Consider the following 25443-nt stretch of genomic DNA (forward strand, 5'->3'; position numbering starts at 1 on the left):
GCCCTGAGACGGGTCGCACGGCGGTGAGACGAGGAACCGCGAAGTTGCTGCCCTGAGGGTTTTGACAAGATGGCGGCCGCGGGGCCGCCGCTGACATGGTGAGCGCGTCTCCCTCTCTTTGAGCGGCCTGAGGCACGGGCGACGGACGCGGCTCCGCGCTGCCCCGCCGGGAGCAGAACGCAGAACGGGCGGAGCTCCCGGGGGGAGCGGGGCGGGCTCGGTTCCCGCCCCGCCGGACGCCGCCCCGAGGGCGCGTGCGCCACTTCCCGTCGCTCCCGCCGTGGGAGCGGGAGGAGCGCGGGCGGTGCCGGGGCACCGCCAGGGTAACGCCGGGCTGTGAGTCCGGCTGGGCTCGGCGTGAGGGGCGCTGAGGTCCCGTGAATCCACGGCGGGGGTTCTGGGCACGGACCTTGTTCGTGGTTCTAACACGAAAAGCTCTGCAAATATGTAATTCGACTTTTTAACCCTTGAGAGGCGAGGTTTGTTGGAATTAGTTTGTGAAGTAAAACGTAAATAAAATCTTTGCTCGTACCTTTCACAGTAGTTAGGGAGGTTGGGCTTGTATAAACCCTGTTCACTTGAACGCCTGTGTTAGAAAAAATAAAAAAGCAACATAGATCAGATTAGCATGAAAAACAACAAATCTTTCTGAAAGGTAAAGCTGGTGTATTTTTCTCAAAAATTCCAGCGATTTCAACCCAATGTTTGTTTTTGATTAATGAACCTGTGAATATGTGAAACTTCCATCAGAATTTCTCTCACCATACCTAAAATTGATGTCTTGTATTAATGAAATTCTCTTGTCTGTACAGAATATGTATTTTACTATCAAAGAACATAAGGCATTAATACAAACATAATTTCCATAAAGAGGAAATCTGGAACAAATGTGTAGGTGGCTTTTTTTTTTTCATATAAAATAATCTTTGTTTTTGTTTCTCAGGAGCAGGTGTGGCCTTTAATTTTTGTTTTGCAATAGATTTATTGTAAATTTTTATTTTATTAGGGATATTCCACCAAAAAATGGCCAAGAAGTATTTTTCTCCCATGAACTTTATGAAAAATATTCCTTGTCTCTGAGCCTCTCTGAACTCTGGCACTTATCAAACAGGTATATTATTTTACCATTTTCTGCTCTTTGTTATCATGCTATGGGTACATCCCCATACTGTTTTGGGGAAAGCTGCATGTTCCTGGCACTCAAGGATTTGTTACAGCTGTTGGCCTGTGCTTTGTCTGTCGTGAAACCTCAGAAAGCAGGAGGAGTCTGGATTGAGTGCTTTGCTCTGGGAAATGAACCTGTGTGAACACAGGTGGTACAGGTAGTGTTGTTTTTGCACTTTTGGTGTAATTTTCATATTTTCTTAGATTGAGGAAGTAGAATAACATTATTTCACATAGTGAGAAGTGTGGCTCATGCTTCTCAGCATTTGGAGGATTGTATTTAGACTCCTGGTTTAAGAAGTTATTAAGCTGACAAGGGAGGTGAACATGACACCTGGTGCATGAACCTTCACTCTGGGGGGAATGTGGATGGGAAACTGCATAAGTGGGGAGTTCAGCATATGGGGAAATAGTTTGTTCAGAAGGGGCATTACTGTGTTTTTATGAACCGACAGTGAGAGTGTGCATTTGAGGGGGCTGCCTGTTACATCACATGGCTTCATCTCACATCTTCAGCTACAGAACACTGTTCTGGTTCATACCTATTGGAGCAACTTTCCTTGAATTGTCAAGATAAGAGCACAGCCTCGCAGCTTGTTACTGGCACATCTGACACTGCTGTGGGATTCTTCCTTAGAAAAGTTTCTGGAGTGGACACTCAGGAGTGGGGATTGTGGCCAGCTGTGTGTGGTTTGAGTGGGTTCACAGCCAGAAGAAGCCAGAAAGGTTGCACCTGGTAAAAATCAGAAATTAATGGAGCTGGCTTGTATGACCAGAGTCAAGAAGTTGAAGCAAGTGTGGAAGTAAAAGCTGGAGGAAATTTGCTAATTTTGGGGAGTTTCTCATAGGTCCTTACAGAAGTGTATGTTCTCTTGGTGCAGAAGCAGTGAAAGTGGGTTGCTGATAAAATGAAGGGGGAAAATTTAAGCCATCAGTGCAAATAAAGTATAATGCTGTAAATATGGACAGAAAAGCTCTGTCAGATTATTTGGTTTGCACCCCAATGAAGACTGTGACAGCAGTGCATAGTGAAATGATCTTGATGTTCTGCCATTTCATTCAGTGCTGAATATGGCCAATTTAAGCTGCTAGAATGTCTTGATGTTCTTACACTGGCATATCTGAGTCAGCATCTTGTTGCTGCTACAGCTTAATTAAATTTGCCAGTTTGTGCCACAAGGATGGACACATTCTCATATTTAGAGAGACAGCTGTGAAGTGTTATTAAGAACTGTGGATGTGATACTGCTGGGTTTGAATGACACTTGAGATGTTTTCTACTGCTGAAATAGTATCTTAAAAATATGCTTTTTCCAAGATCAGCAGTTAATGTTCATTTTGTTAGCCTTAAATATTTTCTCTCTTAAGTAAAATTATTTTAAATAGACCAGGGCTAGGCTGTTTGGACTTCGTTTACTAGAGCCTTTTTAAGAATGAGCTTTATGTTACTTCTTTATTGTTGTCAGAACAGCCGTGCCCCTTGTCCTAGTCTACTATTCTTTTTAGTGACTGATTCCAGCATTGTTCAGAGTAGAAAATTAAATACTTAATTTGTGTACACTGTAAGAATTTCTTCATTGAAATCTGGAATTTCTATTGTTACAATGAAGTAATTTAAATTTTCTTCTTCTGCAATTAAGGAAAGGCTTTTTCTAGTTAAATCTTTCTCCTTTACTGTCGGAACTGACTGGCAAGTCTGACCTTTCTGAGTGCAGTTTCCGAACAGTGGCCATCAGTGACTGATGGAATGTGGAGATTCTTTATCCTTTCATTAACAATGTGTGTTTCCAGAACAAAGAATGTGTTTCATATTTAGCTTGTTGACACCATTCTTTAAAAAAAAAAACCAAAACAAAAAAACCAAAACACTCTACCTTGTTTGTTTGTTTGTTTTTAAACCAATTGCAGACCTGCTGCCGGCACTAAGGGTTAGTCTGATTGTACAGGTGACGTTTTAGAATAAGAACAGTCCACAGATTGGAATTGGAATAACAGGTTTTTTTCAGAGCAGTTCAGGCTTGCCCAGCTGCCTTTATTGTTTCTGACTAATATTAGTATTTACGTGAAAGCTGCAAATTCGTTTCTTTGTTGCTTTTCTTTCAGAGAGGCAAAGAAAAATGTGGAGGCATTGGCAAACTCTTCAGATAACAGACAGGCTTGTAGCATGCAGGCTGCAGAGTCACTTGAGGGGGAGGCTAAAAGCTCAGCTGATGAGCATCCTCTCCCAGATCCCAGACTCCCCTATCCATTTACCTCTTGTTTGACTGAGAAGGAGCAGAAGATGTACTTGTATCTGATGACTAAGTTCTCAAAAATAAGAAACCATTTCCAAGTTAATGAAGCAAGCCAAAGGGAATTTTTCACATATATGGTAAGATATGAATATATTACCATTACAGAGGGAGTCATAGATTGTTTTTTTTCTTATGAAGAATAAAGGGAAAGGGAAAAATTTCTTTTGAGTTCAATTTGTCATAATTAATTTGTCATAGAATTCATGGTATTATGAAAGGTAATAAAGTTTGAAGTATTCAGGATAAAGTTTTTAATAGAAATTGAAAGTGTATTTGGTAATTTCATTGAAATTGGGGTTTTGTGGCTTTTTTGGTTTGTTGTGGTTTTTTTAAGTGATCTGAACAGCTGAGGATAAGTGTAGGTCTTTCACAACTGACCAAACAGCCCCCCAGTCCCCAAAAAACCCCTTTCTTTCTGAGGAGGACGTTAAAAGGTCCTTACTGTGATTTTAGCATTTCGTAGTGGCATGTAGCAGTCTTAGGTAGTGTTAGGCTGTGGATGCACTTTGATGTGATCTTTTCCAGCTGTGGGAGCTTTGCTCATTAGCAGGGGAGGGTCCTGTGTGTTGCCTTGTTGTGCTCACCAGGGAAAGGCTGAGCTCACCCCTGCTGCTGAGCCTCAGCAATGTGTTTAGTGATGGGTGGGAGGATCATTTTAGTTGAGTCCTGTAACATGTAATTAATCAGCAAATTGTTTTGAGCCATTGTATTTGGTTTCCCATGCTTCCTTATTAATGCTCCTTTCTTTGTTTTATGCTGTAACAATGGAAATATTGTTTCCAGATACATCAGTAACTACTGTGTTGTTGTTACTTATAATTTCTCCTTAAATCAGAACTCAGATATATTTGTGACTTTACCATGTAAACTTCATGACCCATGTCTTATAACCTCTCTATTTATAAATCACTGTATCAAAGGAAACTTGCTGTTTGTTGGGGATGGTGTGTTGTTGGTTTGGGATTTTTTTTAAGGAAATGGGCCTTGCAAATTTTTTTTTTCTTAAGTGAAACTGAACACTTGTCAAATTGAGTAGCAAGTGAAATCTATTCCTTCCCTCATATCATTACCTGTACTGTTTCTCTGGAAATTTTGTTGGTTACATATCTAGTATAGAGAATTCTGTTTTGTCTTAAAAATAGATTTTCCCTTCCCCTAGCAAATGAAAGAAGTAGTAAACAATGAAATTGCAGAATTTATGAAATTTGCCCAAAACGCTGCAAAGAGCTGCGCCCAAGATTATGATGCCATCTCTGAAGATGCCCTGCGTTACACTGAGGTAATTTCCAGTGCCATGCTTAATTCCAGCCCGTCTTTAAAAATCATCTTGGGATCATGATCGGGGTAGAACTGCTCAAGGGATGTGATGTTCCCTGCCCTGCTGGTTGCTGTTGGGATGAGATGGGGAAGTGGCCGTTCCCCCTACACTGCACGGTGGGGCTTGACCCATGGGTCACTGGAGCCAAAAAGATGTCATAGAAGAAATCACTGCAAAAATATTTATTCATCAGTTAAATAAATAGCTTCTTTATATTTGGGAAAGGAGGAGCTGCATTTTAAGTGTGCATTTCCATTAAGAAGTGGCTCCTAGATATACACTACTGGACAGAATGTTAAGCTTACCTCCACAGGAAAACTTAGTAGCATGTCACAGTAGCACGTTATAAAGTGACTTTAATTGGAAGTTACTCAGGCTTTAATCGTAACCCTCTGCAAGTTCATGCTGTGTTAAATATCCGCTTTGATGATTCTAAGATCAAACATGAATGCAACTTCATGCATCATTCTTGGGTTTATAGCATGGTTTTGAAAAAAGTTCATTAAACTTTCTCTTTACTGGGTTAACACAGAGTTTGGGCACATGTGAAGACAAACATCTTGCTTTCTTTTTTTTTTTTTTTTTGCCCCCTAAATACTGGGATTGGCTTTGCAATTTTGTATCTTGTTATCTGGTCACAAAATGTGTCTTCAGACTTCAAGTCCTATTTATTGTTAATAAAATGAACTTAAAAATGAAATAGAGGCCCATATTGTGTTTTAACCAATACTTTCAGAAATAACTTACTCTCGTAGCTAAACAAAATCTAAATATCCTAAAAACCTAATTCATGTATTGTAAAAAATTATGTAGAGTTGACATGACAGTGAGTTCCAACACAAATAGAATCATCCTATGCCTTTACATTTGTGACCTTTGCCTAGGCTTAGTGTATGCTGGGTGGTAACACAAAAAAAATATTACTTCCTCTAAAAGCCAAGATAAATAACTAAAAAGAAAATTACCTGGTTTAGCACATTCCAGACTGTACTAAACTGCACGTTTTAATGATTGGCCTGAGTTGTGTGCATACATTGTCAGCCTTGCTTATGAAGGGCTGAGGAGAATCTGGAATATATTGCAGTTCTCATAGCAGTGATTGTGAGGGTAGTATAGATCTGTATTGGTACCTGTAAGTTTTTAAATGCCACTTGATATCGCAGAAGAAACTTCTCAAAATTAAAAAATCCCCCAAAAATCCTCCTTTCTTATGAAAGATAGAGATGCATAAATTATTTTTCTTTTTGTATTAGGAATTGCTACATGCATGTATTGGACATGTGCAGAAGTATCCAGAGTTTTACACCCTGCAGGAGATCATGAGTATCATGGGAGGAAAGTTTCATACACAGCTGACCTTTAGGCTGGAAAAAAGTCTTCTTGCAATGGTAATATCTTATGGACACAGGTTGGGTTTGTGGGGGTTTTTAAGTAGAATTACATCAGAGTTGTGTTAGGCAAGGATTAGGGATTTTTGCAACTATTACTCAGTTCTTGAGTTAGAGGTTATAATTTATAATTTATTAATTAAAACTGTAATAAAATTATTTTGGTAGTAAGTCTGTTTACCCTTTTCACCAGATGTTTGCCATAAAAAGATTACATTAATAGTATGTTTTCTCATATCAGGTAATTTTATAATGGACCTGTGTATATTTCTAATATTTTTCTTCATAAGAAATGCAGTGTTGGGTGAGCATGATTGCTGTCAAAGCTGTTTTTTGATGCTGCTTGATTTACCTCAGGGTACAGCAAGACGTGGTAAAACAGATTTCTCTTCCATGCCTGTTCAGCTGCCCACTGATTATAGCACTGTTACATCTGTTATAACCCCAGAAAAAAAGGCTCATGTTATGCATAATGTAAGTAACCTTTTTATTGTTATTTTTAAGGCATATTTTTTACAGAAGTGCAATCTGATCCTTTTTATGTGTTGAACAGTTTTTAGACTGCTTTGGACCATTAAATATTGGTATATGGTATTTCTGTTGGTGTTCTACTGCGAAAATCAGGGAGTTTTCATTCTGTAGAACTGAGGTTTTTGACTGTTCATTCCACATAATTTATCAGCTATTTTAAGGAGTATCTTCACATATCAAAAATCAATCTTCATACAGAAGCACTGTAATTTCAGAGACACTTGCTGAAGAAAGGAGCAGAGGTGATGCAGGAGAATGGTATAAGCCTCAAAGATGTTATTGCTGTAAACAGCCCTTCTGATGATGTCTGAGGTGGCAGGAAAAAGAGCATAGCTGGGTTTTTCTTACTTCTCTCATGGTCCTCAATGCTCCTGGGCTCCCATTATCTTTGTAGTTCTTGATGATGTTCTTCAACCTCATGAGCATTCCCAGCCTCTTTCCTTCATGGAAATGTATACTTGTGAAATGTAACAATTTTATTATTTCAATTCTGAGTTTGTATTCTTGATGGGTTTATATTTGTTTTAATTCTTTATATCTAATCAATATTGGAACAGCTGTGCAGTTTTAACCATACTTCAATATTAGATCTCTTTATTGTGCTGTTGCTTAACTTGTAAGAAGATCTCTTTTGTATATTTGTGGGTTAATCTGGTTCTGGGGATTTTTTTTTTTTTTTTTGCTTCAGCACACTCCCATATTTCGTGATTATCTAAATTCCTATTCAACCTAGTAATTCAAATGTGTCTAACTGAAAATGCAAGTTAAAAAGTTATATTTTCTTGTGCTGCAAAGTGAATGCAGTAGATTCAGCTGAAAACCTTCAGGGATGTTTTTTTCTCCTTCATTTCATATTGAAGCCTGGCACTCTGGTAGTCTGGACTTTTTGCAGGGTAGGGGTTGTATATGTCCATTTTTGGTTGGGTTTGGAGTTTTTCTTGTAAATTTAAGATTGTGTATTTCTTAACAGAACAACTTTGGAAGAAATAACTTTTTTTTCTCTTTAGGATATTAGTTCAGATTCAAATGCAGAAAAACTTGCTTTGAAATATTGTCCTCAAGTTGTTTTAAGTAATCAGTCATTATTTACTTTACTGAATAATCATGGACTGAACTACAAGGAACAGTGGGAAATTCCAGTTTGTGTTAAAATGATCACTGTTGCAGGTATGGGATGTTTTTGTTATTAAAACTTTGGGGAGGGTGGGGGGTGTGGTTTGTCCAAAAAAGCTGGAAAGCTGATCCAGGGTCACTGGATATTGTTTCCTATACCTTTTTCCACCTTTTTACTGAGAATAGTAACAACCTCTGCAGTTACCACCATAAACTGTTGAATTTGGGCATTCAGCTATTTTCCACCTGGGGGGGAAAAAGCCAAATCCAAAAACCAGTTAAAACCAGTTTTGCTTTTCAAAGCTGTAAGTTGTTGTTCTTGAAGGAAAACAACTGCATGAAGCTGTTAAAATTATCAAGTGAACTGTAAAATAAAAAAACAGAGAAATTCTGAAATTTTATGAAAAAGCAAAGATCAAACATTTTCTGAAACTAAAAGGATCTATTTACATCATAGCTTAGTAAATAAGGAATGAATGTCCATGATGATAATTTTTTCAATTGCAGCAGAAATTGTTTTAATAAAGTGATGAACTCACCTGACTATTTTACTTTCCTTGTCAAGCACTTCTTCATTAATCTGAATATAAATTTCCTCCCTTACCCTTTTTTTCTAAACACAGTATGGTTTATTCAAATGTTTACAATGTTGTGTTGGAATGTCCTTTTGTGTTTCTTATACAAGTTTCTATAGCAGACTTACAGATAGTAAATAAGCTATCAAATACCTGCAACATTTACAAATTTTCACTTTCCTATGGAAATTAAATTACTTTATAAGTAAAGGAAACTGCCTGACTTCTTTTGTACCAGCATTACAGTTTTTTAACTTAATTTTTGGATCCAAAATTAACACTTAAAGGGCATTCAAGTGGTGGTAGAAATACACAGTGGTTTTGAAGGGTTTCCCTGTGCCTTCCTTTTCCACATTTCCCTGTAACCAGCCCCTTGCTGTAATTTACTTTTGTTCATAAAACAGGGAGACTGTGTTCACCATGTGCCTTGGCTTTCTCTGCTGTGATGGGCAGGGTATATTGCTTTTATTTTTTTATTTTCGGGTGATTCATATAGGTAAGTGTGTTAAGGTGCAAACACAGGAGTGGGGCAGCAGAGTTAAGCGATTAGAAGAGAAATAAACAGCAGCTATCACTTGGGCAATGAGACTTAAAAAAAAATAGAATTGACTTTCAAACAAGGAAGAAGAAAAGATCTTTTTGCAAAACAGGATACATTTGATGATGCTGTATAGGAAATGATGAATCCTCAGTTCTTATTTTATAAATTCTCTCCTTAGAACTGCATTTGAAATACGGTCAGCTATTAATGCGGTGTGTATTGCTGCTGCAGGATCATAATAATTCACACCATATCTGGACATACTTTTATCTTCTGTTGTTAATGAATGAAAGGATCATTTTTCATTTCTTCTGGTGTGTATTTGCAGTGGATTTGACTGTAATTGGAAGCTGAAAGATTTATTATTTGAATTACATAAGTCTTTCTTCCTTTCATTTAGTATGTGCTCAATCTCTTTTCATTCTTCAAAAGGTAACAAACCAGCTAAAGTGGTTTATGTTGATCCACCTCTACTGAGAAAAGAAATGACAGTACGAGAGAGGAATCAAATGTTCCATGAAGTTCCAATGGATTTCCTAGCAACTAAAACATCTTATGTTCCAATTTCTGATGTATCAATGGACAAACCAACTGAGGACAACATGTTTCAGTGGGATGTATGTAGATTCACATATTATTAAAAATAGGCAAAACCAAAAACCTGTGTTAAAATTCCTAAGTTGCTTTTCCTGTGATAAAGAGAAATTCAGGTTTTCTCTTAGTGGTTTTTCTCTTGCTGAGTTAGACGCTGTTAGAAAATGTCAGTCTAGTTCCTTTAAATGCTTCTACATGGGCATCTCAGCTTTAATGTTTACTTAATAAAATGTCTTTTGATCAGTTTGCTTCAGTGGAAAAAGTTTTGTGAACTTTTACTCTTTAGAAAGGCCTTTCAACTCATAGGACCCAAGATATTCAACTGTAAACAAGAAAAATTGTTTTTCAATTACTGTTCCTCTTTCCTAACAGTCAAATATGGATGGTAGAACATTTTTTGTGTTTTCAGTTTGGCAATGTCTTGTTTCTTGGGTTGTTTTATTGTTTTGGTGTTTTTTAATTTTATGACTTTCTCATCCCTGTGGTTAGGTGTGTTCTGACACCTACCAGTGCAGGACAGTTCCTCCTCCAGATGACACAGGGATGGACTTCGATGATGATGTTACAGAGCTTGAAACTTTTGGAGCAGCGACCAAGCTCTCAAGAGCTTGTAAAATGGAAACTACCTTTCCTGCAGCTACTAACACTGCTAAAATTTTATCTCATGGCCTAAAAACGGAGGGGAAGAATTCATCTGCCATAAGCAGAGGAGATGAAGAAGAGAAAAACACCCTTTCTGAGCAAGAAGGTTCAGCATGTGCCAGCATGCAGCTTCCATCATTAGATGGCATTCCACGCTTCAACCCTCAGGAACATTCTCCATGTAAAAGCTTTCAGTCAGTAGAGGTAGGACTGAACAAAGCACTGGATGTCGTTTCTAAGGAAGTATTGGACAATGAAACAAAATTAAATCCTTTGTCTGTTGCAGTGAGTTCTGAGAAAGAGCCTGATGCTGCACAGAAAAAAGAGACTTACACTTCTTTATGTGATAGTGACACGGATGAAGAGCGCTTGGTGATTGATTCAGAATGTGAAACCACGGCTTCTTGTGAACCAGCTGTACCAACTGCTGTTTCTTCTACCTCAGCAGAGACTGCCAGAGCTCCTTGCCCCATCCAGAGTCCTTTAGCAAGCATCACTGACTGCTCAAATACTATGGATCCGGGGAAAAAAGCCTCCAAGAAACCTCCAAGAAAGTTATCCAAAGAATTGGATCCTGTCGGGCAAATTTTGAAAATGCAAACTGAACTTCTCAAGTCCCCTTCCCAAAAAGCTCATGAGCCAGTGATGAGCTGTGATAATTCTAATGCTGTGCCAGCCCAGCTGCCTCAGTCTCCAAAAACATTGGTGACCTCCAGCACAGAAACTGTGCCAGCCCCAGCCTCCAATCCCCCTGGCTCCTCTAGAAATACCTGGACGTGGCTTTTCAAGGGAGTGCCAAAGAGTAAGTGTGGTCATTGTGTAAGGAGGAAGATTGAACCCAACGTGTCAATACTGCATCTCATATCTATTTAGTGATGTGGCTCAAGTTAACAGTACCTTTTCTGTGTGGGAATTACTGTCTTGCACACAGAAGGGAACACTGAGAGCTGTTTGTCCACAGAGGTGAATGTGAAATACTCTTTTACTGTAGAGAAATAAGTTGTTATACCAAGGTTCTTAAGAAGATAAATCATTTGGTAGTGGAATGAGTTATTTTTGCATGAAAATTTAAATATTTGAGTAGTCTAGTCTGCAAAAGTAGTTTCTTGTCAATCAAAAGTACAATTATTTAAATTTTTTTGTAGAATAAAAATTAATCAAATTATGCAATTAAAAATGGGGGGGGGGAATTAAATTTCTATATCTTAAGTTTTGAGCTTCCTGGTTCAGTTGCTGTTGCTTAACTCCCAGCACTCTGTCCCAGAAGGCAAATGAGGATTCACTACAATCCACCTCTCCAAGTTTTCAGGCCATTAGCTGGCTATTGAATCTATGCTGCACCTGGACCTTAGCCCAGAATTACAAGTCATGAAGATCCTGGGGACCATGGCCCTGGAGGTTTTCCCTCACATGCCCAAGTTGCATCTGAACTCTGTACAGCTGAAGTTAGAAACTCTTTATTGTGTTAGATAAATATGCAGGAAACCAGACAGGTTGTGTCAGGAAAGATCCTCAGATATTTAATTCCAACAAATCTGTGCTTTTTGTTGGGAAAACATGTTTGGTATTTTCTGAGGAGGGGTGTATTTGATCATGTAGGAATTAATTACTTAATCTATAGGTTAACACAGTTAATTCCATTTTAGTTGAAACTGTGTTATCACTTCCTACATTTTTATTGCTTTAACTGAATAATCACTAAGACCATGTCTCCTCCCTGAATTTGAAAGGCTGAGAGGAATGATGCTTTATTTCTCTCTGTGTTAAAAAGATGGAGTATAGAATTCAGATGTTTCATAATAGAATTTTTTTTAATAGAGCTTATGAAACCAATATTGCCAATGTGCTGAAAAGTGACTGTGTAGGAATAGAAAGCATAATTCTGCAATTTGAAAGTTCTATGGCAAGCTGAGAAACCTCTTTGCATGTCTATTTTGCACAAAGCCAAATTTGAGTTATATATTTTACTAACAGAAAATTATTTCCAGTTTCTTGGATAATATCTTCCACATTGTGCATGCACATAAACTCTAAATCTAATGTTAAAAATTAATCTGTTCATAGCGCTACAGCAATTTGTAGGTGTAGTTTTGAGACATATTTCCACATACCTGCAGGACAAAACATTTTCAGTAAACCAATGTGGAGTCTACTGCGTTTATTTGAAACATTTTGTTAAAATGTTTCTAAGGGTTGAAGGGAGGTTTTTTCAAAGCTGCCTTGGGAGATGCAGTAGCACCTCTTGAATGGGCTGGTGTCCAGATTGAGCTCTGTGTGATGTGGAGACTTGTGCTGCCATCCAGACCTGAGACCTGAGTTACTTCAGTGCCTGATAAATGGATGGCAGCTCTCAGGAGCCATTCATTGAAATTACAATTTTTCTCTCCTTTGTGCTGAGTGACTATGGCTTAAAAAGCAGCTTTTGAACTATATTTATACAAGAATGGAGTCTCACATTTGGAGTTCTCTTTTTGTTTGCATGAGAAATCTAATGATGTGGGATTATTTAAAAATATACTCTTAAAGAACGAACATTTCCCAAATATAATTATTTTAACTTTTTTTTAACATATTAATTTTTTGTGCCTAGCAAAGTAGCTTTCACCCTTAAATCATAGGAAACAAAACAGATCCTGGAGTGAAAAAAAAAAAAAAAAAAACTGAACAAAAAACTCTACTGCAAGGGAACAAAGCTAATCAGCTTCATTGTAAAAAATGTCCAAGCCTGGAATTTTCTTGTTTATTTATTTTCTTTAGCAAAGCTGCCAAGTGAACTTCAGCTGCTTGAGGAAGACCCTTCAGAGTATCAAGCACCTGAGGAAGGCAATGTTGTGTACAAGCTCTTCAGTTTGAATGATCTGTTGTTACTCGTGCGTTGCAGTGTGCAGAAAGTCAAGTCACTGACACAATACCAGAAAAAGAAAAAAGCCCAAAAGGTAAAGATTTTGTTTTCAGCTTTTTTTGTTTTTTTTTTTTTTTTAACAGTTGCACTCAGCTGGCATTTCTGGGATTCCCAGTCCTTGATAGCATTTATGCTTTTACTGAGACAGTTGAGACTCTGCAGTGTGTCTTCTGTAAGTAAATATTTGTTACAGCAGGACTTGTGATTTCTTTAAAGCTACTTGATTAGAAGTTAAGGAAGTGATTCTCCATTTTTTACTACAGTAATATGCCTGGGTGAAGATACTTAAGTAAAAAAAAATATAATTTTGAACTATTCTTAAAAGTTAATGGAGTAATTAGGGGTTTGGCCCAAGGCTTTGAGAATGTTCATGATCATAAATACTTTCAAGCAGGATTCAGCCTTGCTATTATGCCTTGTTAAGCAGAGAAATAGGAGATAAAATGAACAACAGAGAACACAAAAAGAGATTCTATTTGTTCTGCTTGAAAATACTGTGGCATTTCTTAGCAAATAGTTTATCTCATGGAATTAAGTGGTTTGAATGCAGCTGTAATAAAAATACTCCTTGCAGCATGAAGAGAAGGAAACTTTATTCCGTAATTCTCAGTAATTTGTAATTTTTTAGAGACCTGTGAATCATTCAGCAAATTTGTTGTGGTATGTCCCTCCTGAGAATCCCAGAATTACAGCAGGCAGGTGTTTTGTGAGGTGTCTATGCTTCATTGAAATGGAAATAATCCGTTTAACACCAATTACTTGCCAAGAGTCTGTGCTTAGAATCTTATTGTGAAGAAATCCCATCTTTTTGCTATTGATCCACTGATCATAAATGCCTGGGAATAACTGCTTCATTATTCACAAACCAATTACTTGTTTATTTTTGTTTTAAATTTCTGCTGAAATTTAAACTGTGGGTTGTCAGTGAGAATTGACAGTGCTCATTAATTCACTAGTTAGGGTAGCCTCTGATTTCAAATGAGAATCCAAGCATTAGGTTCTAATTTCAAGTGAGATTCTGACAGGAGTGATCAATGGCAGAATTCTGCTAATTATAGGCTAATTAGAAATGTTGCGTGTTTTTTCTTAAATTGCTGCAGAGGGCAGTAGAGCACAGAAGTGTAAACTTGAAATTAATTTAGTCACATGGAAATATTACTAAGCATCAGAATTTTATTATTTGTAAGAGCTTGCCCAGGCCTTTTTTTTTCTTTTTTTTTTTCCCTGTCGATTTTACCTTTCTCTATAAAGTCTCTGTACTCCAAAGTTTGTACTGTGAATTTCATAAATTGTGAACCTTCAAACAAAATCTCTGAAATGTCTTTGTTACTTCAGCTGTGGTGGAGGACTGTGGTTATTTTAAACTACAAAATGTAGTTAAATTGTGGATGTTTTTGGATGCTAATTTTTCTCTTATATTCTCTTTTTCAGCCAACTCCCATATTCCTGTTGCCAAAAGTAGAGTACCAAGCCTACTACGGTGTTGAAGCTCTTACAGAAAGTGAAGTGTGCCAGCTGTGGACACAGAGTATGCTGCATTCTAAATGCTTATTTTATATTGGTAAGTTCATGTTTTGAGTTTTTGCTTAAGACACATATGTGTGAGTACTTGTAGAATAACAGAAGAGATACATATATTAAAGGTCTATTCCATATATTCTTTCTTACTTCAACTTTCTAGTTTTTTTTCACGTCTGTCTTCAGTAAGTTCTTTGTCTAAAATTTCTGTTGGGTGCTGGGTGAGCAGCTTTGGTTTTAGATAAATAGTATATATGTCCTGTAGAAAATGCTGTATTCATATTTGTACAATGACATTTTGTCATTGTACAGAAAAGTCAGGGAAGTTTTTATGTCTGTTGAGATGTAAGTTGTGTAGAGAAATTAATATTACACATATAAAGAATGTGACCAGATTATTTTAACAACCACTTTATTATATGGAGAACTTTCTGTTACCAATTATCTTGTAACGAATAAGATTTTAAAAGGGAAAATTTGCAACAAAGTGGTTAGTTGATATTTAGAATATGCTCTTTTCACATGCTACTGATGAGGGCAATCCTGTTTGTACAGTGAGTAAATGTTCTGCAGTGGGGATTGCTTTGCTTTTTTTGTAGAAACAAATCTGGTTTTTAGGCTTGTTATGGCAGCAGTTGTGGCCTGTGGTTGCCTAACCTTTCCACTTGTGCACTGAATTACACTTTTGCTGTTGTTGGCTCACATCAGAATTTAGAAATCAGCTATTTTAGAAATGCTAGGTTCTCTGTTTTCCAGTTTCTACATACAGACTATGCTAGCTACCATAGAACTGTAAGGATGATGTGGAATCTAATGTATTCGCCACTTGCGTTTTAGTCTGCTCTCTTTATTCAATTGAAATTATGTTTCTAATTTTAAACTTTAAAAGCAGTAGTTGATGTGGTTTTTCCATTCCATTAAAAAAGAAATCCTTATGAAGAGCTAATGATGTTCAGAGTTCTCTATTTGTAACTGTATCTTAATGTACAGTACAGAGGCGTTGCTTCTCTCTGACAAGCAGAGCACTCTACTGAGTTTATTCTGAGTATTTACACTGCGGATATATCCAGCACACTGAGCTGCCCTGCAGTCGGGTTTCCTGTAGGAAATGTTATCAAAGTTTTTATTAACATTTTCAGAGTGGTAAGCAACGTGAGGAAACAGTAAACTGTGGAGAGAGGGCTGATGTTTGCAAAGTACACAAAGTGCAGGAGTGAGTGTCTATCTAATCTCCCATCAGTTACAGGAAACTGAAGGTATGGCTTGCACAGGAGTTTGCAGACAGCTCATCCAGCCACCACCTCTTTTTATGGATGTTCTTGGGAATGTAGGATACAGCAGGCTGGGTGTGCAGGCATTGTTGCAGATGAAGAGCCACAGAGCCCTCCCTTTCCAGCTTTCCTCTGTCTATCTCCTGTAGGTACTTGCTGACTGTGGAACAGGCGGTGCCCTGGGCTGGCAGGCGGCACTGGCCTGGCCTCCAGCACATCTCTATTCCCATGCTTGGGATAAAGGATCCTTGGGATTGAGAAGCACTGGTTATTCCAGTCATGTTTGTTTGTCAGCTCCTGGATACACTCTTTCCAGAAGCAAGCCCTGGGGCGCACAGGAGTTCTCCTTTTGTGGGCTCTGAGGAGGCACAGGATTCTGTGGGTTATCACTGTCCTGCACAGTAAATGGGTATTCCTGGCCTGTGGGGCAGATTCTTGGTACTGCCATGTAGTTTCTTACAGAGTAGGTAAAAAAAAAATGTGGAAGTAAATATCCATTCTATGAAAGAGCATCTACCACAGTTTTTAATAGGAAGCTGTTATCGTATTCTACTTGGGAAGTCTTCTGCTCTTGGTATATTGCAAGGTAGCTGTGAAATTCTGCCTTTCAGTTTGTATTCCTAAGGGAACTGTGAAAAATGCAGTGTTTCAAGTGTCCAGGTTTACTCAGAGGGCTCTTTGCAGCAGAGAGCTTTGTCCTGAAACTCCAGGGACAGTTCTCTGAGGGTGATGATATCCTTGTATTATGGGCAACTTAAAATGGGGTGAATGTCTCATTCTCTGTCACCAATACCTAATAGTAAGACTGCTGCAGTGATCTGTTTAGTGTAAGGAGAAAGGCAGAGAACTTCTGAAATCATGCTGTAATTTGAATTAAGTGAAATGCTGTGTTCTATAGTAAAAGTATTTTTAAATCAAACATTTTGTAAAGCCATAAACGTACTGCTCTTTTTAAATTTACCTCACAGTATGAGTGTGGAAGTATGGAACAATATGGTTTGAAAACTATCATCTTACTAACACAGTAACTACAACTTGCATTCTTGATCAGACCATTAAGCCTTTACGTTTTAAGCAGACTTCAGTGTTAAACTGCATTGGTGTTTTTGGCTCTTAAAAAAGCTTAATTTGCTGTCTCAACCATCTCTTGTATTGCCAAGTAAGTATGGATGAAAAGTTCTTTGCACCTTGGTCTATGCCCCATAATTGTCCAGCACTGTTGTGTGTGACAGAGGGAGGATCTCAGCTCTGCCATGACTCGGGCTGAGACAGAAATCAGATGTGTAACCATGGTCTCCTGCAGCAGCTGCAGAGTGGAAGATGAAGCTGAGGTTTTTTTTAGGATGTTCTCCTAAACAAAACAAAACAAAAAAACCAAAAAAAAAAAAAAAAAAAAAAAGAAAGCAGAGATACTATCATCAAACAAAGAGCCCTATCTTCCTCTTGCTAGCAAACCACCTGGCTTGGTGGTAAAGTCCCCTTGCTTCTCAGATAGGAAATCCTGCATCTGCAAAGGCAGTAATCTCTGTGACAAGCTTCCCAAATAAGGCACTTGTACTTGTCTAAGCAGTAAATAAATTTGTGATAAGCTTTGCTGATTAACAGGAGCATTTTACCCTGACCATTATTCACTTATTTGCATTAAGTGCCTAAGCAAAACTTTCTGCAAGAACAGTTTACCTTCACCTTACCATGTGAATGGAATAATACTGGCTTTTAAATTAACATCATTTGAAGAATGGGTAGGAAAAAAATACTTAGTCTTGGGTAACTTACTACATGTCAAGTATTTTCAGTCACTTCTTGAATATAAGATACAGTTATATAAAGTAGGTGGAAGTAGTTAATAGATATTTTGTAATTACTTTTTTTTCCCAGTTATGTTGTCAGTGTGTTTAGAAGTAGAGAAGTCTGATTTGAGGAGAGGCTGGTGGAGGAATACAGAACTCAAACAGATTTTTTTTTTTAATTGTATTTTTAATAGTGACTTCAGGTCTCTTTTTGTAGTCAGCAATGTAGAATATGAAATTTTGATGCTTAGTCTTGCACAAAATACGGATATCAAGAAAAGTAACAAATGTACAGTGTTTAAAAGAAATCAGTTGTCCTGGTGCATCTTTGTTAATTTGTTGAAGTGAGAGTTATTACTTAGTCTTCTTACACAACACATAAACTTAGTGATGTATAGCTTGGAATGTGCAGTGCTTTGATTTAGCAGTTTAAACTGTGCAATTGAAGCATTTACTCTTCCTAAGAGAGCAGATTTGTAGTAAGACAGTAAATTGCACTGAATGGGCTATATTTTATTATGCTGCCTTTTTCTCATCCTCCTTGTGGGAGCTGAAATAGAATAGATTTCTGGGGAAACCTCAGCATGGGAAGAACCAGAAGGCAAGATACTGTCATCATCAAATCCATGTCCAAGCTATGCTGGTGATCCTCATTGCTCATCAAGTGAAATGTTGGCTAAACTCTCCTTGGCAGCCTTTATTTTAAAAATGTAATGAGGAGAGCTTTGAATTGTTGCTTCTCACGGTGTCAAAGACAAATAGTCTTTAACAACTTGCCTTGATCAAGGCCTGAGTTGTAAATTGTAATTCCTCAGGTGAAGAGGTGGGGAAGAATCAAGAGACAAAGATCAGCATCCCCAGAAAGTCATGCAATAGATCAGAATAGAAAAGCAAGTAGATTAAATGCAAAAGTAAATTTGTTGTTAAATATCAGCTTTTGGGATCTGGCAAGTGAGAAAGCAAAGTGATAAGGGTCAAATGAACTTGAGAAGATACAAACTAACTGATGAGATTAAGACCAAGGCAAGATAAGGTTGTGTGTCCCACACACCACCCAAGATGTAAGGTTTGCTGGAGTCAGGCACCTCTTGGTTTAGAAAGACAGTAAAGGTACAAATGCCTGTACTCAAAGCAGCTGTACATTTTATTCTCTGTTATGGTGCAACATTGATAAATACTTTTCACTGTTCTATACCAAAAGAGCAAAGCTTTTTTTTTTTATCCTTCTAAAAAGGCATTAGGTCTGCAAATTATGTTCTTATATTTGTTTGGTTTTATTTTTAGTGTATTAATTGAATGTCTTTTTTCAGGACATATTGATGCTTTTACATCAAAGCTTATTATGCTAGAAAAGATTTCTCCAGCAACTTTAAGAGAAAAACTTGGATTGATTAAGTGAGTATTTTTAGTAAGTTTTTTTAGCAATGATTTTCAAACCGTAACAAGCCTTGCAAGTTATTATTTTTGCTATTTTTTTTTTCTTTCACAGACCTGCAAATTCATTAAATATACTTCATCATGTTTTGAAGAAGGTGTCTGAGTAAGTTCTCTATTGTATTTGTTTGTATTGTATTTGTTCATTGTATTTGTTCATTGTATTTGTTTGCCACATTGCCCAGCTCTTCCTGTTTCTTCTGTAGAATGCTTGTCTACTCTGATTTTTATTTCTTCATATACATGAAGAAATTAATATTTTACATGTTCTCTTAGGTCTATCATAGCATAGTGCAGTACTGTGTAAAATGTGCTTGGTATTACTAGGGTTGCAGAAATGCTACAAAAGAATAAGAACTTGAGGTTTTTGAACCTCTTTTTTTCAAGAGAGGGAGCCAGACTCTTAGGAGCTGAGTAAACAGTTCACAGGAGTGAGGTGTAATATTACGTATATGGGCTGACACATAGAGTTTGAGTGTTTGGGTTTTGGCAGTCTTTCTCCTTATTTATAGAAATACCACTGTGTTCACTTCTGCTTACCTTGACTTACAGCAGCCTTTCTCTGTACAACATTGCATCCTTTCTCCTGCTTCTTTGCGTAGCTACTTCAAGGCTTTCAGCCTGCAAGTGTCTTCATTTATTTTGTGAAGCATGCTTCTTGCACTGAGTGTGAAGCCTTTTCATTCAAATTACAGAGGGGTTTTCCTGCTCTTTATAATTTCTGTAGGTTCATGATTTTTGGCTAAGACTTTTGGTATGGGCAGTTGGTTGACTTTCATCTTCCTGAAAACCTGTTTAATCCTGTGTGTGTTGAAAGCTCATCTGTTCTTTGTGTCTATGTCCACATGGGCATTGTACTTTGTAAGGTGCTGGTTAAGGAATCACAGTTTGCCCAACATGGATGGTTTTCAGTGTATGCTTACATGTTTAGATGAATATGATGACAGTCTGTATATTGTTGATAAATTAGTATATTATGAATACATTAATTAGTAGGTATTTATCAATACAGTTTAATGCTTTCTTGTGCACAGTCTTTTTATAAAACATCTAAAGGGACTAGACATCTAAAGATGTTCTGCTTTTGCATTTAGAACATATTAACTATTCTGATCAAAGAAAAAAACTCCAAAAATTTTTAAGTAATATTTTTCATCTGGACTTTTCTCATATTAGTTTGGAGGAGGGCTCTTATTTATTGACTCACGCTGCAGGAGATTCATCTGTTGCAATTTACAAGAGTTCTCTTGACAAGAGCACGAGATCATCCTATAACTTGCACAAAGCTCACTGTGATCTGCCTGCTGTACCTGCCACTCTCTCAGTCCCATGGGTTCCCCTGGATCCCAGCCTCCCTTTGCCCTACCACATAATTCATGGAAGAGTTCCGTGCACCTTTCCACCTGCACCCCGGGAAGGGTGGAAACAGAAGGTCAGTATCTCACTTGATGGAAAAACAGATCAGCAGTTTAGGAATAACCTATTTCAGTCCCTTGGGGAACAGCTGATACAGTTTTTCTGTCATCATTGGGGGTCAGAATTTTTTTGGGAATCCACCATCCTGCTTTGTAATTTATGTTGGTGAATAAGTGATGCCTATCATGCTTTAGAAATTTCCCAAAGATCCTGCTCTCACCTCTATTATTTTTGAGATAGTATGGCCCTTTAAAAGTCAGAAAATTTTCAAGCATTATTTTTCTTCAGCAGAGACTTACTCATTTGTGTAAAAGCCATGTGCTAACTGTGTCCAGCTTTGTGCACTCTTGAGATGGTTTATTGATTGAGTTACATGTTTTAGCCACAGCCTGACTTCATATGAGGGCAAAATTGTTGTGCATCCGTTCCTAATTACCTTGTGCACTTTGGTTTCTGCCAGAAGGAAATCCAGGCACATAGGCAGGGAGGAGACAGGATTGGTCACTTCTCACTGGTGACTGAAGACCAGCTGTGCAGATGTGCCCTGTGACTCTGTTTGAAATGACATGAATTAGAAGGCAGTTGTCTGAATGTAGTTGTGTATGTTTATGCTCAGTAGAGATTGAAGATGATTAATTTTGGTAATTCCAGTTTGGTTTTCTGAGTTTTTTTTTTTTTTTTTCCAATTCTCTCCCCTTGTGTGTAGATGGCTGGGGTGAAAGGACAGTCGGACACACCCCATGAGGGAAGGCCAGTAGCTATGGAAACAAAAGGCAAGCCAGCTAAGCCTGTTAGAAATGAAGGTGTGGCTCCAAAGAAGCTGAGGAAGAATTTCTGCAAGCAAAGTAAAGTGAAGAAAAAGTGGAAAACTAAATTCAACAAAATGCAACTGAAGTAGGAATAAGCCTGAAGAAGAACAAGAGGACACAAAAAATCTGAGGTTTCCTGCAGCTTCAGAGGAGCCAGAGCAAGCTGGCAGGGGAAATGGCTCCAGTAGCTGAAGCATTCTCTAAACCTTTAACCCTTTGGTACCTCAGGGAACATGTTTCAAGTGAAAATCTCAAAATCAGAGGAAAAAAGCATGTGGCTGCAGCCACTTGGCTGGTTATGGGGAGCAGAGTATCTTCTGGTGGTCTGGTGATTTTTATAGAAAAGCTGCATCTTGAACAGTGAAGCAGTGGCTGACAACAACCTCTAACACCATGTAATGAGAAAAATAGCTTTTCAGCTTTCCCAGTTCTTCCAGATTCACTACAGATTTTTGTTCTCACATATTTTAAAGATATATTTTACTTCATGCATTGTGTATAGGAGGAACAACTTGGATTTAATTACCTAGCTTTTTTGACATATGGTGTCTACTGACTTTTAAATAACTCACAAAAATACATTTTTAGAATGGTGTAACAAATGAAGGACAAAAGCTGTGTTTATTTGAATAGTAAGGGCCATAAATTTGCATTGGAAAACTTAAAAGTACAGCTAAAGAAGTGAAACAATAACAGGAGAGCTACATTTTTGCATGTTTAAACTGCTGTCACAAAAAGCAGAGGTCTTAAAGGTGTTCTTCCAAGTCTTTTGTTTGGACTGAGGAAGTTACCAAGTACACACATCTGATCAAGCATTCTTCTGCTCACTGGGACTTGACAGGACGTGTTTTAATGTCATGAGGGTAAAAATAAAAAAAAAATTGTTTACTGGAGTATACCTGCTAAAAAATCCTGAAGGTAGGGATTTTTTTTAAATCAGGCTTCAATAATGAATGTATATTAAAAACTTCTTTGTGAAATACAAAACATTTTCTGATGTGGCTTTTTTTCCAATTGTTAGATGTATTTATTCAGTTATTCAGTTTATTTGTTTTTTGGACCACTGCTTGTTTTATCTGCAGTATTAAGCCATTGATAAGCTGAACTTGTGTTTGCAATTTACAAATAGTTCTGATTCAAAATTCTAAATGCCCTTAGAGACTTCTCATAATAGGAATACTTTAGCTGTGAGTCATTTTTCCCAGATAACTGACTCTGGGGGATTCAAGGCACTTTTCAGTTTGTATATATAAAACTTTTTGCCAGACTTGTATGGAATTTGGTTTCCCAATGCAGTTTCATGAGATAGAAATGTATGGTCTGTTTGTTCTTCTGTCTCCATGCCTCTTACCTTACACTGGTATATTACTAATTATACTGTACTAATTGTAGAACTGCAATGGAGCAGCCTGTGCTGCTGCTTGGCATTGTTGTATTGTGGGTGCAGGGCTTCATCTCTGCTAAGGCTCCTGCAATCCTTGTTGGCCTGGTCGTGCAGGCTGTCCAGGTCTCTGTGGAGAGTGGCTTATCTGTCCCCTCTACCTCCCTCTTCTGCCTATTTGGTGTCATCTGCAAACTCAAGGAAAATTGATTTGGTCACATTATCCAGCTGACACAAAAATACTGAGTAGTGCCAGACCCCAAGAAGCTCTGTCCATGAACAGCTCTCCTGGTTCAGCTTTGAGCTACAAACCACCAGAAATGGAGGAAGGTCTCTGAGAAGAAGTGTTCCTTGCTCTGTGAGATCACTGATGGATATCTGGTTCTCCCCATTCACTGGTGTTCATTAGAAGATGAAATCGGTGGCTTTGTATTGTGTTCAGACAGTTTGAAGTTTTGGAGGACTGGAGATGTGGTGACCTAGCATTTGAGGTGATTGGGTGGCCTGTATGCAAAACCATGGAACTTTATCAGCTCTTTGTTACTGTGAGTAGGTTATTGGCTGTGAAATCTGACTTTTCCTTATTTCTGTAGATGTCATTTGCACTATGCTTCCATTCTAATATTTGACTGGCTAAATCTCTTCACCTTTTCTGTCTGGCTGCAAACACTTTCAGGAATACAATAGAAGCTGTCTATGTAAAATATATCAGGAAAGATTTGCTGCATTTTTTCTCTTCTAATGTAGTCTAGCAGCTGGAAGCATAGAGAACTGGGACCAAGTGACCAGTCATCCATTCTGGTGCTGGAAGGTGGGAAATGCCAGCAGCAAGGGACTCTGCCCACCTCCATGCTGTGAAGTTCAGTAGCAGTTATTGAGCCATTTGAAGAGGTATTTCTTTTGCCTCTGATTTGTTTGCCCTGTGTTTTAAATAGCAGCGTGTTACCAAAAGAATATAGAAGTCTGGTCAGGTGTAGTCTTTCAAAATGCTTAGTACTGACCTGCATTTAAGCTTGCTTCTAGTTCTGCTGGTAGAAGTTGCACCATTTTCAGTCTCTCCCCTGCTGAAGTCTGCATATCTTTCTCAGATGCTTCTCTGAGAACTTATATAACTAAGCTCTTTCTTAATGAAATTTGTCCTTTCCTATAGTGTGGGTATAGTCCTTCCCAGAAACACTGTCATTGCTTGGTATGTTAAATTTCTCTGTCCTAAAAATATATTCACCTATTTTTTTTTTTTAGTTGCTCTTAAAATATATTTTTCTACAGAGATTCTTAAACTTTATTTGCAAGTTCAAATTCTATTCCCGTATATCCAAATCATTGCACTAAAATGTTTTCAAAAATATATTGCTGTATTATACATCTCAAATGAAATTTCCTTCTCAATGCCAGAAAATCCCTTTGATGGCCAGGTGACAGTCTGTTTAAGCATAAAGCATTTGAATTATGCCCTGCTTAGCCATTCTGAGCCTTATGAAGGTCTGTAGCTAAATCTCAGGCTGCTCTTACTCATGGCAGTGTCTATAGGGTGAGCTAATCCCCATCTTGCTGTAGGACTGAGGAGATACTGTGATATACCTTGCTGAGGGATTTTTTGTTGGTTTTATTGAATAAAATATACTGCCAATTTTTAAATTGTGGAATAATTTAGTGTAATGATTATTAAATAGTAGCACTCCTAGTGCAGCCTTCAGGGCATTTCTCAGTCTTGATGCTTCTGCTTAACAGTGAGTGAAAAAAAAGGCCTGAAAGCCCCATTCTTCCCCAAGACAGCATGGCAGCTTTGTCTGACATGTAACAGTAGAGGTAGTAGAGAAAACAGTCTTGTTATTGTTTGTGATTAAAATGTTTCAATAAATATTAGAAGAACAGTGTCACTTTAAAATCAGTATTAATAAAACATAAGGTAGCTGTAACTGTGGGGAAGAGAGGGGCTGTTACAGACCCTAGTGACATCTTTGATTCTTGAAATGAAATACAGCAGCCACATCCTTCTGAGTATTCACAGCATGTTTTTACAAGTGTGCATTTCCTATTTTTGATAGCCCTAATAGAGGAAAAGTATTTCTTTATTTTTTGAAATGGGCAATATCCTTGTTGAGAGGAGCCAGAAGGAAAAGGATCCTGGTGTTGACCAAAGCTATAAAATCTAATTGGCCTCTTTGCTTCCTTCAGCTTGACAGGGTCATTCTCACTGCAGTGCACAGAGCCAGCTGTTCCAAAACATGCATGAATACATTTCAGTTTCACTGGAACTTACTTAGAGGTTCTTTGCTCAGCAGTTTTTCACCTGTGCATGAGATTCCTCCATTGTATGGCAGCATGAGTGGCCAGGAATGTCACCTTACCTGCTTGTGCCTCAAGAACAAGCACATACCACAAGCCTCTCATTTCTCACATACTGCCAAGTGAATACAGTTTGAGAAGAAAGAAAAGAGCAAGCTCTACCATGGCAGGTATCATCAGGAGCCTTTAACAAAGGTAATCTAGAGTTTTAAAATAACTGTAGGTTTTAATAAACCTTGAAATACTTCTGAGTGTTTCAAGCCTTTTGATACTCAAGGGCATGTAACTGAAATTGTATTTTTGAAATTTTACTTAGAATTGTCACCTATAGACTCCCTGTCCATTCCCCACCACTGCCTTGTCCACACAGTCCTGAATTCTTGCATAGTTTCAGTTTTCTAGGAACTAATGCCTTCAGAGAAATAACAAACATGAGACTCTGTGATACTCAAGGATGCTGATAATGTTATCTA

General features: G+C 37.9%; 1 protein-coding gene across 7 annotated transcripts; it reads left to right on the forward strand.

Annotated features, from left to right (window-relative positions):
• The first annotated feature begins 11 nt into the window (after window positions 1–11).
• On the forward strand, window positions 12–25205 carry ICE2 (interactor of little elongation complex ELL subunit 2). Of its 7 annotated transcripts, none has more exons than XR_008433105.1 (16): window positions 12–98; window positions 1007–1111; window positions 3268–3535; window positions 4618–4737; window positions 6030–6164; window positions 6522–6638; window positions 7703–7862; window positions 9357–9541; window positions 10008–10962; window positions 12918–13096; window positions 14494–14623; window positions 18952–19036; window positions 19131–19181; window positions 20252–20507; window positions 21198–23572; window positions 24860–25205. XR_008433105.1 is itself a non-coding variant. In XM_053954300.1 (15 exons), exons 1-15 carry the CDS (start codon window positions 70–72, stop codon window positions 21387–21389), a joined length of 2967 nt encoding a protein of 988 aa, XP_053810275.1. In that variant the 5' UTR covers window positions 12–69; the 3' UTR covers window positions 21390–24837. The 7 variants fall into 7 exon arrangements, 5 of the variants coding, with proteins under 5 accessions (XP_053810275.1, XP_053810276.1, XP_053810279.1 ...); XR_008433106.1 differs by lacking the exon at window positions 24860–25205 and having other exon boundaries at window positions 21198–23226; window positions 23429–24837; XM_053954300.1 differs by lacking the exon at window positions 24860–25205 and having other exon boundaries at window positions 21198–24837.
• The last annotated feature ends 238 nt before the right edge of the window (window positions 25206–25443 follow it).

Source organism: Vidua chalybeata, chromosome 13 (genome assembly GCF_026979565.1).
Source record: "Vidua chalybeata isolate OUT-0048 chromosome 13, bVidCha1 merged haplotype, whole genome shotgun sequence".
Taxonomy (NCBI): domain Eukaryota; kingdom Metazoa; phylum Chordata; class Aves; order Passeriformes; family Viduidae; genus Vidua; species Vidua chalybeata.